At 37.4% G+C, this 17,062-nt stretch overlaps 2 protein-coding genes across 2 annotated transcripts in view; one reads left to right on the top strand and one right to left on the bottom strand.

Moving 5' to 3' along the window:
- LOC135689836 (exostosin-like 3) overlaps positions 1-17,062 on the top strand; it is a 42,508-nt gene that overhangs the window by 10,466 nt on the left and 14,980 nt on the right. The window contains exon 6 of the mRNA XM_065207201.2: positions 8,572-8,679. The gene's annotated coding sequence lies outside the window, so the exon portion shown is untranslated. The remainder of the gene's footprint in view (positions 1-8,571; positions 8,680-17,062) is intronic.
- On the bottom strand, positions 1,325-14,204 carry LOC135689842 (zinc finger protein 395-like). Its single transcript, XM_089108584.1, has 5 exons — positions 13,133-14,204; positions 7,157-7,284; positions 3,747-4,012; positions 2,143-2,255; positions 1,325-1,631 (listed from the first exon to the last, which is right to left on the bottom strand). The coding sequence occupies exons 1-5, from the start codon at positions 13,582-13,584 to the stop codon at positions 1,364-1,366; spliced, it is 1,227 nt and encodes a 408-aa protein (XP_088964710.1). The 5' UTR covers positions 13,585-14,204; the 3' UTR covers positions 1,325-1,363.

The following is a 17,062-nucleotide window of genomic DNA, read 5'->3' as shown; positions in this document are numbered from 1 at the left end:
CGACTTTAAAATCCCTTCGCATAGGCAATACCAAAACTTTAATACAACTCTAAAACTACAATGTTCTAAGAATTAAGGCAAATTTTAAAGGCTGTTTCGAGTTTCTCGAGATAATTGCACAATATTTTACATAATCTTTCATCTTCTGAAGTAACCTACTTCCCAAAACGTACACAAGCTTTCTTCCATCTGCACTGAGTGCACCATAGGTTACGATTGTCCATTCCATAAACTTTACGACACTTCCTCGCTGTTTCGAGCCCAGCGTAGCCAGCCTTTTCTCTGGAAGACCGAATCCGTCCTTTGCTTTTTCCAATTTTTGTTCTAATCAAATGAACAAATAAAAAATAGCGGCATTTAAAAATTTCTGTCGCTGTATTCATTTCCTTGGAGTGGAAAAGGTATTTCTGGGAAATGCGAAGAAAATAAGTAATTCGTTGTGAAATATGAACACGTTATCAAGCGAGAGACGTGAACCCTTCCAAAAGGATAAAAAGATGCACGTAGTCCTGAAATCCGGACAGAAGATCAGACAAAAAACCGGGTTGAAGCTCAGTTTTAGGTACTAGACGCATTTCCTCAACAAAGGTCAGAATTAGCTCAGAATTAGTAATTCATTTTTTGTTGGTTATAGTGCTAAAAGTTTTTAAAGGCTTCTTAGGCTAAGCTACTTTTCAAAAACCCAAAGATGTAAGAAGAAGAAGAAGATGGACGGGTCACATGCTGAGACTAGATGATGAAACACCTGTAAAGAAGGCTTTAAGAGAAGCTAGAAGACCTGGAAGAGCCCATAGGGGAAGAAAAAAGTACATATGGATAACACAAACAATGACCAAAGACTTTAAAGATATGCAGTTAGATGGATGGAATGAAGCTGAAAGAGCGGTGCAGGATCGAGTGTTGTGGCGAAGAACAGTCAAACGAAGCCTGAGAAACTAACTTTTTTTTCACTATTTGATGTACACAATGTTGTAAATACAACGGAATGTGTGATTATATATATAAAGATGTATCTTAAAGTTACAAGAAAAGAGCACTTGTTCCTTTGCAAGAAGCTCTCCTTTAAATTGCCTTCGTCAATTGAAAAAGAATAGATGAGCAATAGTCCGAAACAATAATTTCCACCTTATGTGTAAAAGAAAAATTTTCGAGCAGGTTTATAAGGTGGTCACTTCTAGTGTGGTCACTTCTAGTGTGGTCACTTCTAGTGTGGTCACTTCTAGTGTGGTCCCTTCTAGTGTGGTCACTTCTAGTGTGGTCACTTCTAGTGTGGTCACTTCTAGTGTGGTCACTTCTAGGGTGGTCACTTCTAGGGTGGTCACTTCTACGGCTTGTGAAAGAGGAGATAAATCACTAACAAAACTTACCTTGCACCACCCTTGTCAGCTCTAGGCAAAAAATACTCCTGCATATTATCATTTTTAGGCAAATAACTTGGTAAAAATGTTTTCAATGCATCATCACGTCTCGCTGTCATATGTAGACCTTCCTTTTTGGTATCCTCGTTTTCAAGCAAAGCATCGTCGTCTGAAATACCGCTGCTTAGCAACGAGTCATCTGATGAAATGGATGCATCGTTTTCAATGAACAAGTCGTTGAAATAGAATTCTACGTTGTCTTCAGTTTTTGGTCTAAAAAGCAAATAAAGTGCTTAGATGGGAATGTATGGTACTGCCTCAAGTTATCACCATAAAGCAGGAGTCAAAATAAACGGAGTGGGTGGGTGCAGAGGGCAAATGGTTGATTGTACGATCATTTGTGTGTGCAACTGCTAAATACAAGGAGAACGAAGTAAAGAGGTTTATCCTTTAGAGAGAAATTTTACTTGCATCTTATTTGGAACCGAGGAGTGAACAAGATAATTTTTAAAGGGGGGGGAGGGGCTAGCATAGTCCATCGTTGGAGGGCAAGAACCCCCTGCTTGTTTGTCATAATCCTCAAATCACACCTGAGAATAACACTAAGAATTTAATGAAGCAAAGTCGTACGTTAGAGAATGTGGCTCAAGGACCTTCAAGAAGGTTCGTGTTCCTCCTAACAAACCCAAAACAACATAGTTTGCTTCGAACCCTAAATAAGGTATCATGCATGCAAAATGAAATGGATAACAAGATGCTGTTATCTATTTCGTCACTGACTTACCCTAGATGTGCCGTCCTCACATGCCGCACAATACCGGGTAATGACATAAGCACCCGGCCACATCCACGCCACATGCATTTAAATGCTTTATTCCCCTTCTCCAGTTTCTGCGTCTATTAAGAAATAAGTAGTTGTAACAGCTCCAAGTTGACATCTTGAAATACTACAACGATTAAGCAACTTGGGTCATCTTGTGATCTAAATATAAATCTGCATCTTCTATCTAGCCATTCCACGACTTTTTTCTTTCATATATCGTAAATCCTCGAATTGCCCCCCCCTCCTTGAAAAAGCCCCCCTCCTCGAATAAGCCCCCATCCTAGAAGTACAAATTATCAATAAGCCCCCCCCCCTCGAATAAGCTCCCACTGCTACCGTTCTCAAATTCTCAAATTGGACCCCTCCATTTGATGATATTTGCCATCTGAGGTTGCCTATGGCGTTTTATTGAATTACCACAACAAATTCATACTTTTGGTAGTAATTAATTCAATGCTCATAAAGAAATTTCTACTAAAATAAACGAGGTCTTTTACTAATGTGTTCTTAATGTCTTCAATAATTTTATAAGCCTCCCCCCCTCGTATAAGCCCCCCCTTCGAATAAGCCCACCATCCAAAAATATAAAAAATAGATAAGCCCCCAGGACTAATTCAAGGATTTACGGTATGCATGAAAAATTCTTATTATATTCAACGCCTTGCTGTTTGGAAATGCTTTATTTTAAAAGGGTGCCTGTTAAAGGAAAGGGCGTTAAGAAAAGAAATTCCTGCTTTTAAAAGATGTAGGTTAAATAGATGTGTGTAAATCGGGAATGAACTCTTAATTACAGTTCAAATAGCCATGGCACTCATTATTTGGTATTTATCATTGTTCACCAGGCATATTTTTCCTCTTAAATTCCACTGTTTCATGGAAATATGGTCAAGGAAATAAGTGAAAGGTTTTAACTTGTCCAGACTTTATCCAGTTTTGTTTTCCATTCTTAAAAAGTAATGAATTCTTAACGCCCACCTCTAATTCAAGCTCCCTGCTTAGCTCATTTGGCCCCCTTATATCCATTGTATGATAATTATGTGTTAAACCATGTATTCTTTAATTGAGGGGCGTTAAAAGAGGATGTTTGGGGGGCGTTTAAAGGCGTTAATTTCAGCCAACTGCGTTAAGCAAGGGGCTTGAATCATAGGTGGGCGTTAATAATAGCAGATGCATTGTATAGAGGAAACTGATAAGGATTTTTCAAAAAGAAACTTAAAATTGACCAAAATGAAAACCAAAATTCTACAGGCATATGAACAACAAGATCAATTAAGGTAGCCATCTTCTCTTCATCAATTAAATAGAATGATGCCAAAATACATTCCAGCCATACTTGAAGTGATAATGAACCCAAGTCCAGATTTTCCCCAAGAATTTACTATGCATCTTATCAAATTGGCATATTTTTGAGCAGGTAATATTCTAACAGATGAAGACTCGAGACTGATTTTCAAATCTTTATCCTTTTGTAGAGAGTATCTGTATTGAAATGTTCAATCCTTAAGGTAACGGCGTTAATAACGGTGAAGGCTCGTGATAATTTGTTTAAACTTTTACCAACATACCTTGTTATCTGGGCCATATTTTTCAACATCCCAGGATTCGGCTCTCTCCAGCTTCTGTTCGCGTATCGGCTCGTCAACGTGCAAATCCAATGAACCGGCCCTTTTTTCTCTCGACTTTGTTAGCTTCGGTGTCTCGAAAGACCTTGTTCTAGGCTTTATAATGCTGTCACTGTACCCTTCGTCTGCTTGCATTCCTCCTGGTTCCATAGCCTTGTCCTCATCCCTTTGAGTGGTAAGTGGGAAGACGAAGCGTTGATTCTGCATGTCTGAAGATCGAAGTAAACAAAACAGGTAAATGTTGCTCAATTATATACACCGGTATTGGCCCATGCAACGGCATCCATGCACAAGCAGAAAATTTCACAATCTTCGAAAATGATTGGCTATCAAAGCACATGATTTTTCGGAAATGCTAGCCATCAGGAGGGGTAATATATTTTGAAACGGAGATGATTGAGGGAAATTATGAATATGACCCACTGCCTGATGCCGGTTGCCAAATTAGTGAAAGGGGCTGCGACAGTTGATTGATTAATGATTGTCCTCTTTCAGGGAGTGCATAGCTGGTTAAAGAATTGATATTAAATGTTCGTTTTCCGGCATTAGCTGGGCAAAGCTCAAATAAATTTACTTGACCCCCAAAGACAACCTTTCCACATCTTTCTTTTTTGAAATTCCCCACATTCGTCATTGGTGGGTATCTTACTTTTGGTGTGGCAGTACCTGGAATAATTGTATCGAGAGACGCTTCAAAGTCATGTCCTTTTATGACGTTTCAAAGTCAAGTCAAGTTTAGAAAAACGGAGACATCTACACTCCTGGAGAACCTTTACAGCGAACGTACTAGTATTCCTTATCATGTTAAACGTCCCCCTTTTCTCCTATGGCCTCGTGCACTGAAAGTTACCCCCACGCACAACCACTCGGTGACCCACCACTTTGATTGTATTTGAATCTGTCTTTCCTCGTGCCGCATCGTTCATAATTTTGCCCCATAATTTGGCCATTCACGTTGAATAACAGTATACATCTGATTTCCGTCAACACACCCGCGTGGCTTTGTCTTACAGATACGGTAATGAAACCAAGGCATCAATAACTACATGAATGGGAAACCTAAAACGAAGATTATCGCTAACTGCTTCCTCAATACAGTTACGGAGGAGCAATTTGAATGCCAATTCCTGCGCAGTAAATCAAGACTAAATTATTTTGGTGCCCAATTAATGGCCATGCGCGTTCTTCAAGGAAAAAAGCTTTCAGCATGGTTCTTGGGCTCCATTCATTAGATATCGCACAGGACTAGAGTTCAGCAACCTAAATCTCACATGGTAAATGCCAAGACAACTAGCAAGACCATTACAAAAAGAGTAGGGGCCATGCCGGAGCCCCCTTGAAAAAGAACTTTCGGAGTTTAATTAGCAAAACTCTTTTGCTCTCATACCAGCCCTTTTGGCTGCCCTCATACCAGCCCTTTTGCTCTCATACCAGCCCTTTGGGTCCAGACCACATTTTCAAGTATGCTCTCTCCTCTTTTCAGCGTATCTTCTCTCCTACTAGGAGTCCTAGATTTTTTCACTCGGTTATTTATTCATCCATATTAACTACTTCGGCAAATATATTAAACTAAAAGCAAATTTCATCTACTAACAAAGACTACCGGCCAGTTGATTTTTACTCAATACCGCATCTTTTCGTGAGAAAAAATAAACGAGAACCAATAAAAACCAAAGAAAATTATACCACACCCAAGCCCAGCCCTTTTCAATTGTTTTCTGAGGAAGTTTACAGAGCTAAAGGGTATTGCTCAGAGAAAAAATAAACACAATCCTGGACTCAGACAAGCCGTGCTAGGACGAAGGCTCATTAGTGACATGTGGAGCCACAAAGTCCAAAATTTTCAAAACTGCGATTTGCAAGGAGAGGTAGCCTGTCGTCCAAATTTTTTATTGAAAGAATGTTGCTAACTTCCGCACCCTCTACTAGTAAGCTACATTTACATTAGAAAGGTATTACCTAAATTCAATTATACTTCCATGCTGTATCTTTGCGCTTACTCTCGAAATTTGAAATTAACGTCTCCTCCTGCCTATTAATATTCCAAAATCCCTTATAGACTTTCGCTGATGTTTTCCAGCATCTGAAAGTGTGCTTATCCATGAACCATGAAATTATTTATATAATGACGTAACTTCAGAAAAACGGGGTATGTGGCTGGATGTGGAGGAGGATAATATATTTATCCATAGAGGTTTTATCTTATCCGTGCAAACAAACCGTATTGACGTCATTAAAACAGGTAAACAAATAACTGTGGGTCGATTGAACAACAGGAGGCTTGCTGGCAAGGGGAATCATCGCAATCACATTTAATCTCAAAGGCAACAAAATGCAAAACAGTGGTAAATTGTCTTCTAAACTAGTCAGAGACAAGATTGTCATTGTCATAATAACAATCATGTACCAAGTTGGTTGCTGGTAAGAAAAGTAACGTGCAAATGCAGGAGAGTTCTTAAATGTGACGTCATAAAAAGCTTTTTTATGAAAACATAACCCTACGAGGACAAACTTCACAAGAACTCAGAGACTTTATTTGCAAAAAATACGAAAAATGTAAGAACATGACAGAACATGTCTAAGATAAAAAGATTTGAAGAAAGAAACGATCTTTTTTCGGAAAACTTTCTCTCGTGTTAGCAAGACAGATAAGATTTTACAAGCAAATCAACTTTGGTACTGAAACTGTTATCTAATGGCCTACAAACTATTTAGATCATGTAGTTGCAGAAAAATCGTTGTTGAAATAATAACAACATTAAAAAACCCCCGAGCCTCAAATTATCCCAAAGAATAAGAATATCGAAAATAATTTAGATCTTATAAAAAATGACATCAAACCTGAAAAAAATCAAAGCCAACATTTGCATTGAAAAATAAAAACAGATGAAACCAGTAAATAAGAGATAAATAAGGAACCTTTCCAAAAAAAGTTGAGTATCACATTTGTTGGAGAATCACTGAAAACTGAGTCACCTAGGGTCAGCTTCATACTATACCACTGTGTACCATGCCCGGTAAAAATTGTCCCCAGTTTGAAATATGAAAATTCTCCAACCGGATAGTCCCCTTCAAAATTTTGAATGGCACGGGCATTTTCCCATTTTCCCACGTCCTCTGCAAGCTGAGATTTTTGTCCTCAGTAAGTCCAAAGTTACCTGCCTGAAAGCTTTGTTTCCCCAGAGGCACTAGGTAAAATTTTACCCCTCCCTGCCATTCCAAAACAATTTTTTGTCCCCCTGCCATATTTCCAAACTATCCCCCGTGAGAAATATTTGCCAGTTTTATTCTTAACAGAGGTTAGGACAGTCGATACGGTTTCATAAAAGAATGACTTAAGTTAAAAAAATTACCTTCACTTTTCCCGGTTACAGCAGGTGAAAGGGAGAGAGATGTGAGGGCCAATGCCGCAGTCTTAATATCCTGAGCGTCATCTTCTTTTCTGTTCTCTTCGTAAATCGGACTTGCTGTTTGGCTGCGTCTTGAAGTGAAAATAATTTTAAAAGATGCAAACTTATGTAAATGAACAACATCTCTCAAAATTTTTATTTAAGGTCAGTAATAAAAAATCATTTATGAACTGAGTTGTTAAAAATCTCATTCAAAAAGCATATACAAAGTTGCCAACTCTGCATTCGTCAAGATTTGAAATTAGGCCATAAATGTAGCCAAGCAACAAAAGAAATAGGCGATTATTAGACATTTTTATTTTCAAGAATTAAGGAACTCTACATACAATTTACTTATAAAAAATTGACAATGCTCTGAATTTTTAACATTGTATGATAAAAACTGCCAAAGATGACTACAATTTTGGGTGCGAGGAGACGCAGAGAGAGCATGCCTCGAACTTATAGAAGATGAACATGCATAAGTTGGCTGTTTAATGTATTGCCATTTTAGTTCTAGGGGCGGGTCCTGTTTGTATCAATCAGGATTTTTATGACAAACGTTATGTCAGCCAAAAAATATTGATGGGCAAAAAAGCATATCAGATCATATACAAATTAACCCTAAGTATTAAGATATCTGTTTTAGATCTGCTACAAAGCTAGAAATGGAAAACCTTTCAAAAAGAAAATAAACTGCATACTTTTAGTGCTTTTAGTACTTTTAGTGAAAATTGACTGCATAAAATATGAATTGAATCCAGATTCTTTTATATGCAAAATACAACAAATACCAAAACATGAAATTATCTTACTGTAATTCCAAAAATGTCATATTTAAGAAATCACAGAAATTCAAACCTTTAACTATAAAATTAGATAAAAGCCCTAGACATTAGAATGACGCCTTTGTATGTTAAAAAATTTATCCTCTTCCTTGGCCCTCTCTTGATCATCATTTGTTGCTCATTTCCATCTGTAACCCCCCCCCCCAAAGAAATGACTGCATAATGCTCAAGAGATGGAGGTTAGCAATGGAGCAGGTAGACAGCTCTCATTAAGGTTGTGAACATCGTTTGCCAAAACTCTATAGACTTTTTACATAAGCTTGAACGTGGTCCAAAATGACGATTGTTTAGTATTCAATTCGACACAATTTTAAGCCTATTTCCATCATGTCTTTCTAAATTATTGTTGTATTTCCCTTGAATTCTTTCTCTTCTACAAAAGAGGTCTTATATTTAATAATTTTTACCCTTCTCTCCCTTCTCTCTCTTCTCCCCCTTCTCCGTCTTCTCCCCCTTCTCTCTCTTCTCCCCCTTCTCCGTCTCCCCCTTTCTCAGCCCAATAAATAATCCATGGGAAATATTTCCTTCTAGATTCACTGCAGAAACCTTAGAACAGAGAAAAGAAAAATCGAAACTGCCTCGAGGAATCATGAAGATAAATGAGATTATCAAACTTTGACTCGATATAAAGATTACAAGGTATGTCACACAAACGGTTACATTTTTCATTATTTTGTCAAACATTGCTGAAACACAAGTAGGTAGGAGGCTGTTGTCCTGTGTGGAACAGGCACCGCGGAGCAGGGGGGCTGGGGGGGCTCTAGCCCTCCCACCTTTTGCAAAAGATGCCAAATATTAAGTATTAAACTACCAGAAAAGCCTCTTTTTATACGGTTTTAGCCCCCCCCCCCACTTTTTTAGACCCCCCACTTTTCTCAACGCTCGGCGGTGCCTGTGGAAGGTTGTTTATGAAATGAAATTGTAAAGAAAAGAACTGTGTTATTCTGTCAGGGCTGTTTTGTGAGGTTAAAATTATAAAGATCTGAAAAAGGCGAGCAGCATGATTCTGCTGTTTTAATCTGAGTGGTATTTTGATTTGTCACTTTTGACCTATGACAAAGGTGGAGGTGACTAGACAGTAATGATAACTTTTGCGTCTGGAATGAAAATGCTTTTGCTCGATCACCTTCAAGGAAAATATGAATATCCTTGGGTTTAACAATATATCCGTGCATTAACAAAATTTATATTAACAAGTTGATAACAGTGGGTACACAATAGGTCCCCCGAGTTCCGAATTCCCGCTAAATTTATAATCCGATTCCTGTTAATCAATCCCCGAATCACGGTAGTATCGATTTCTGAATCCGGCTCACAAAAATTTGCCGATCTCTTATTCCCGACTCCAAAAAAGACGATTCCCTCTCCCGAAAAACATATTGGGTACCCTGTAACAGCATAGCCCTGCAGCTATTAGCATTCAAAACACTAAGTGCAAAAATTCTAATTAGTCCTATTGACATACTGATGAGAGTTGATTTTGTTTACCCGTAGCACCTCAATTATTAAGTGCTACAAACTGGTTCTAAAAAAGAGCGGACGTCAGAGCGAACACTAGATCGTTAATATATCTGAGCCACTTAAAAGTAGTGCATTGTGTAATGTTTTTAATTATCACTCGCGCTGTCAGATAGTTTGAGTATTTTGGTTGAAAGCCAACGTTTCTGATAACATTGCAAATAATTTGGAGAGCTCATCTTTGTTTTATTATGATTGCGTAAGGCGAATTGATAAGAATAAGAACGCCCTAATTATGTTATGCAGAAAAGGAAGGAGCATAAAAACATTAACGTCATCTCTAAATGATACCCTACAATTGCAAATAATTTAATCATCGTATCTGCAGCCATAGAAAAATATTCCAAAAAGCAACCAAACTGAAAAAAATATATTTTTATTTTTTCTTCTTTCGCAAATTTAATTTTTAGATAAAAAACATTCAGTACAGAAGTTTATAAATTATTTGCTTTGAAAGATTTCGTCTTGTAAATGTTTACCCGATGTCTAATTTTCAATTCATACTGTCGTCATTACGGTACAAACATAATAACAGAGCAAATTGTGGATCAGGAATTGTATCAAAACATATGATAAATGATAAGGTATTCATGAAAACAAAGAACAGAAATATCAAAGCACTTTCGAAGAAATGAAATGTATACCAGCTATAGTTAATGCCAGAATATCACTTCACACGTATTGCACGACTTCCTCTACGCTTTCTTCATATGTCTTGTTAAAATAGCTCAATTTCTTATTGGGTAAAAATGGCCAATAATGGCAATTCCTATTTTCCGTTTGTTTTGAGACATTGCTCTTTCCTAGCAGATTCATGAAAAAAATATCTTTAGTATGCTATAATTATGATAAATTGTTTTTGTTTTCTATCAAGGTTGTTTTCATCCAAAATTATGGAACTTTAATTTAGCATTGCAAACTGTCCGCAATCAAATACATTATGTTTTCTTCGCCAAACACCGTCTCAGTTGCCTTCACTTTTGCGAAAAGAAAAGTAGCATAAAATCTGACTCGATTACTTACATTAATACAAATGTTATTATAAAACGAAAATTTATACCATACTAGAATACAAATTTGAAAAAAGTTAGTGTGAACAAGACAAGAATGAGTCACTTTGCGAAAATAGCCAACAGCATGCCATCAATGTATTTTTGTTTATGATACATCAAGCTAAGATGCTGTTAGTCTTGAATAAAGTATGAGGCCAAAGGCTCAAATTTGCAAACACTAGCAAGCAGCTATTTTTGAATGCTTGTTGGGACCAGTTACAACGTAGTACTTACTCATATACCAAAAATAGTCCCAAAACAACAAACGAAATGACGACAACATTTGCGTAACCGATTTTGTAAGGGGAGTGGCAAGGTGGTGTGACATCCTTATTTCTTTATACACACATCATACTTTTGAGACAGCTCTCTCTTTTCATTAAAGAGGCTCCTTGTCTAATGCTGGCTTTTGTGAAATGATATAATACACCAATACAATGCATCTTAGACACCCACCCACCACACATCCAAAGGAACATGTATTGTCGCTTTTTTATCAAAGCAAAATGCACTAATAATAATAATAATGATAATAATGATAATAATAATAATAATAATAATAATAATAATAATGATCAACCATGATCAAGGCAGGGACCGCGCACCACTCTAAAAGTGGAGGGGCTGGAATAGGCATGGCAGAAAATTTTTTGAGGCCACGCCCTCTTGAACGCCGGAAAACGCCCCTTTCAGAAAATACTTGCTTATTTCTATTGAAGTTTTATAAACAGTCTGGTTCAGAGAAAGTATCAATAACTATAAAAATAGATAGAATTAGCTCGAGGGTAATAAAAAACCAAGCTAACCAAGTTAGAAAATACATCATATCATTAAACATGATAAAACACCTAAAAAAGGAACAAAAATGGTTCCCAATCAATGAGAACTGCTACTACATAGGAGTAAACTATCTAAAGTTGCCTTAGAGTAAACATTGCAAAAAAGTGGGTGGGCTATAGCCCCTGCTAGCCCAATGGCTGCGCGGTGCCTGTGATGAAGGTAACTGGAATATTTATAACTCTCTAGATTGTTTCTGGATTTCACTATCTGTTTTTTTTATTTGGAATCGTCATTGAAATTATAGCTTAGGCCTTGTTGTTTTGTGAGTGAGAGGAGATAAGAACAATGTTTATGTGGGTTTATGTTGAAGAGACCTTCATCCCATACGGAACGTGACAGTTGTCTGAAACTCTCTAGCCTAAATGAATACTTGATTAGCATCCGCTTTTGAAACGGCATTATATACAACCTTGGTGAAAAACCATCAAACCAGATTTTACTCTGAAAACAAATCTGATCTTAGGACATCTGGTCACAGTGAATCGCTGTGAGGATTTGCAGTCAAGGGCCTCCCATTACACACAACAGTTTTTCAGAGTCTCCTCAATTCACCCTCCTCAATTCACCCTCCTCAATTCACCCTCCTCAATTCACCCTCCTCAATTCACCCTCCTCAATTCACCCTCCTCCGCTTGTTTATCTTCTTATTCGTAAAGCTCCGATCAGAGTAAGTGCAGTTACGATTAACGTAAACAGCATTGTCTGTCAGTTTCTTATAAACTTGTTGGATATTTGGTGTAGTCAACAACTGATCTTACATCCGCATACCATTACAACGAAATTGCCAGTGCCCTATAGTACTGCTACTAGCAAGCAAAAGAATCATTATGATAAAGCTGTGGTTCCAATGGCTGTTTACGGATGGCCATGATGGGATGGTTCTGACAAAAAGTCATCCCGTCCCATTTCAGGGCATTGCAGACACAAAAGTGAGAAACTCAAAAGTTAAATCGTCCTTGGAATGAAACAGGAAAAAATTTGATAGAGCAATGAGATACCTAATTTTAATTCAGTGTTGTAAACTTGTGTCGGTTAGGGAACGGAGAATAGGCGATGTGTCCTTTTTTCTTTCTCGCATCTTATGAGGAAATCGCTACAAAACTCGTTAATAGTTTCCTTTACCAAGTCTACATGAAATACGTAATTGTTTGAACTGTCAGCTAAATCTTACTGTTCGTTTGTTAACGAAAAGTACGGTAGCAACAAGTTTCAAAATTTGTGTGATTTTAAATGCCATTCCAAAAAACATGACCAGTTCAATAGGAATGAACAATAACTATATGTATGTGCTAGATCTTGCAGTTTAAGCCTTCTTGTTAGACAACAAGTTAATTGCCCTTATCTGTCAAGAGAAATCCCTTGGGTAGCAGGGAGAGTAAAGGAGTGTGAATTTTCTCTAACACCCGCAAAATTTAAAGAATAAGGGGCTGTCGGCGAAAAGCCATTGGAGTTACGCCAATTTTTTTTAGATTGAGATACAAAAGGGTACTTGGCCTGGCCGAATTGGAAACTTTTAAGGCTACGTGTACTTTCACAGCATGTGACTTAGAATTGTCAAAATTGCATTAAAACTGACCAGTTTCCTGAATGCAAATATATGGCATTTGAAAACGGAAACATTCCTTACATTTGACGTAGAGCTTTCTTCACTAAGTAAATGGGTTGAGTCAAATCAAACTTACCCTTTTGAAAGGCAAAGTTCTGACTGGCTTTGACGAGGTTTCATCATGTTCTGGAAAGAATCAAGTGAACCGAAATGTGGCCTTGCGATATCGCCGGAGAGCCGAAGTTGACCTGTCTTGAAAATCAAGAGCTCGCTTACAAGGTCTAGCCTCAGTCGTACATTATCACCGAATTGGTCGATCACAGATCCACGGTGTTCTTGTCCCATGTAGTAGGCGAATATTCTCTGGCCTAGATAAAGTTGTGTCCCTGCATCAATAGAGGAGAAGTGCGGTCCGACGATATCGCAGGATGCGACATTCTTGCACCATCCATCGCTGAAGGATACTGTGTAGTAGATATCGCCGGCCGGTGTAACTTTAGGCCCATCGCAAAAGACAACGGGGTAGAACAGCCGGTTCTCATGTCTGGCAAATAAAGTTCTTCGTCGAAAGTCGTGACTGAACGCCATAAACAAGCAGTGTCTTTTGGCCTTTGCTACTTCGTTTCTTTCTCCAGGCCTAGGTGAACATTACCCCTTTAACGCCGCACAACCTATAAACAATGTCCATCTCAAGTGCGAGAAAAGTAGACCTGACTATCGTTTGTTGTATTGAACCGGTTAACCGTCTAGGAGGAGTGTCGATTAACAAATGGTGATATCCCCATACGAACAAAAGCGATTAGCGGTCACCTGTTGTTTTCCTTAGTCCACGTGATCATCTAGTTGTCTGTTTTTGCATTGTTTACGCAAATTTACCAATGAGGCATGTCTTGGATTAATCTTTTGTTTAATAATGCTCGAGGTAAGCTAAATATTTCATGTTGGAAGTCTACAGATTTAATTGAAGCATTGTCCTTTGTCCTATCTCCTTTGACATTTGCTTCTAGACCAATATGGCCTTTCAACTCGCCAAGAAACGAAAGCTAGAAGTTTTAAGTATGTATTGGGAAATTTAATGGCTAGTTTCTACTGGTATTACAAAGCTTTTCAGATCTAAAAGTAATCATCCAAATGAAAAACAAACCCAAGCAAACTGGTACCTTACTACAAATGCTTTAAAAGACACAGAAAGTTAACCAAAACAAAAAGGTGGCATTTCATGGCTATTACAAAAGCCCTTCAAACATATCAGTAAAGTTGGTGATCTAGAGGGTAAACCTACTACAATTCAGTTTTCAGAAGGAGTGGGTAGCGGGTGGGTGGGGGTAGTGGGCAGGGGGTAGGGGCAGGGCCGTGGCCCCCCTGCTTTCAAAATTTGACTGATTTTCGGAAAGATCATTGATTTGTCGGAAAATTCTCAAACTTGAACTGTTGGTAATTCTCAAAATTTTGGCAACATAAATTACTTGGACTACAGTACTTACCGTGATCCCGAGGGGAAATTCACTTGTAAAGAAAAAACTATATTTCCACAAATCACAATGATTTCGCGAAGTTTACCAATTTCTTCAAATGAATGATTTGCTGCTCGGATTTTGTTAGCTAAAATTCGATTTTTCAAGGGGCCAAATTTGGTTATGGAAATTGATCAATATTGGTCATAAATTTAGTCTTTTTTTATATTGAAGACCGGGACACTGCCAATTTTGTGCCTGTAGCCAGATTTTTGAAAACTTTGTCCCAGATGTGTGCCCTTCTTCGTACATAAAAACGGACCCCAAAAATAGCCTATCCTTTGTCAAAAAATTGCTGGAAAGTTGGAGTGATCGTGGAATTTTTGCTTATACGTGGATAGATTTGTTCTGCATTCAGCAGTGAAAGAAATTTACTCTTCTGTTGCAAGTGTCAAACTTGATGGCTTTGTAATTTGCACACAAAGGAAAAGCAGATGAGTTCCATTATGCACAACTTCTCTTGCCAGAAAAAGTTGATGATCTTTATTTGCAACATAAATTGCGATGTTTTTGCCAAAATTCTAGAAATCAAGTCAATTTCCCGATAGCGATCAGGTTTTACAGGTTGGATACCAAAAACGAATTTAAGAGCCATTAGTTAAAATTACTCAATTTAGTTTAGAGTTCAGGAAAGGGGTCAGAGTCACCCCTGCTGTTTTTAGTGGTATTTAGGTTTCTCGGGTTGCATACTAAAATTCATTCTATAGTAACTAAAATACGATCATAAAAGGGGGTAGGGCAAAGGACGTGGTTTTGAGCATCCGTTTTAGTTTCTAAACATTAAGTTCATAACTCTCAAATTTCTTCAATCTAAGCGTCACTGTTCGAAACGAAAGTATGTATCTGAGACTAAAAATTTTACTGGAAAAACCAGTAAAAGTGTTACTGGGGTAACGAATTTTTGTTTAAGCGATATAATTTGGAGATTTTGAGCAGGTTGAGCTATAGCTCTAAAGAAAAGGCGACACCATGTTTCATTGGAAAAGAGCCCCGGGGGAGGGGTAATCCCATTAAGTCCAGTCGGTTTGAGGGTCTTACCAAATGGCTACCAACTGGTCCATTTTCGATAATAACTCAACTGCTTAGTTTAGCTTGCGATTTATTATAGATAATGAACAAGATTTTATTTTCTTGAAACGACAACAGTTAATTGTGAAGAAATTTATCGAAGAAGGACCAGGGGAGCACAAAGAAATGGATGCTACCATGGACATATTTCAGTTTTTATGCTACCATTTGAGGGTTATTGTCAAAAAATACTACCATTTGAGAGTAATTTTTTAACATTTTAGCGTTGGCCCTCTTTGACCCTGACTGGACCCCCCTGTTAGGCTATAATGGGAGTATCCCCCGGGGGGAAAGAGTAACGTACGCAGTTCACTGATTTTACTCACGTATTCATATAAAAATGCTTAGAGAATCAGAAAGAATATTATTAGAAAATAATCGAAAGTTTTCATTGAACAATAACCGAAAGTAAATATGAAAATATAGATCACAACGAAACTATGATTCTTCATAAAACAGAAAAAATCCCAAACAAAACATAGTCAAATAAATATAAATCAATGTAAATAAATAATAATGTCTTGTGATTAATAATCATTGAAAGATTTGTTGGAGTGCATTGTTACTGTGTTTACCTGGTTTCAAAGGAAAAATCGAAAGTATACTTTGTCAAGCCTCTTCTTGTAGGGCAATTAAATTCATCCCTTAATATGAATAACATGTAAAATGCGGAGTCAGCTGAAAGAAACAGAAGCAATGGAAAATTTAAAAGTAGAAAATACACACCAAGATTCCACATCGACTGCTCCCGATTTAAATGCTGTGGCAAATTCTAGTCGTTGTTTTTTTCAACTTAATCATTTGCTCGCTATTTCCTAATTAAAATGGCGGCAATTTAGGCCATGTACGTTTCTTGCTGGGAAGAAATTATCATTTCTTATATTGGAAACTGTAAGAGAAGATAAGGGACGTAGAAAGGGACGTCTTCTGATTGAGAAGAATATTGATTGTTTGATTCAAAAGGTTTATGTCGTAGTTCTGTATTTTTTTCAAAATTCAATTGTTTCTTGTTTTTTTGCTTTGAGCACTTGAGCTTCCTAACTTTCTTATCAAAAGTTGCTGACACAAAAAGTGGCACTTTTTACACACAGTTGCTTACAAAATATGGCATATTTTATTTGTATCTAAGTTTGCGACAGTTGCATCAAAAAAAACCTACTGACTGCTAATAAACTAATTATCTTTTGCATGCTGCAGATTAACTTCTTTTTCTCTTAGATTAAATTTTCGATTAATCATTCAACATTTAATTCAAATCTATTTAAAGCTTTATGTTTCGAGTGGCAGTGGTAGCTTTGGGAAAAACAAACACTTAAAACATACCACAGCTTTCTGTGCGATATTCATATAGCACCTTTTATATGAGAATAAAGTCCATAGAAATATCGAGGCTCAAAGCTGCTAAAGTTTTAGGAATAAATTAAGAATAGTTGCCAAGCTTAAATATCACCAAAAGCACGGTCTTTTGCTGATCTGAATTTCTT

The sequence above is a fragment of the Rhopilema esculentum genome, chromosome 5 (genome assembly GCF_057945365.1).
Source record: "Rhopilema esculentum isolate cy_ngs chromosome 5, ASM5794536v1, whole genome shotgun sequence".
NCBI classification, from domain to species: Eukaryota; Metazoa; Cnidaria; class Scyphozoa; order Rhizostomeae; family Rhizostomatidae; genus Rhopilema; species Rhopilema esculentum.
This window is presented reverse-complemented; position numbering and strand designations above follow the sequence as displayed.

Excerpts from the sequence above, each read along its gene's own strand:
- LOC135689842 (XM_089108584.1), bottom strand. The coding sequence starts at position 13,584 with ATGGCGTTCAGTCACGACTTTCGACGAAGAACTTTATTTGCCAGACAT. Across the intron at positions 2,256-3,746 it reads AATATGGCCCAGATAACAAG|ACGCAGAAACTGGAGAAGGG; the intron begins GTATGTTGGTAA and ends ATTTCTTAATAG. Across the intron at positions 1,632-2,142 it reads GTGAGGACGGCACATCTAGG|ACCAAAAACTGAAGACAACG; the intron begins GTAAGTCAGTGA and ends TTTGCTTTTTAG.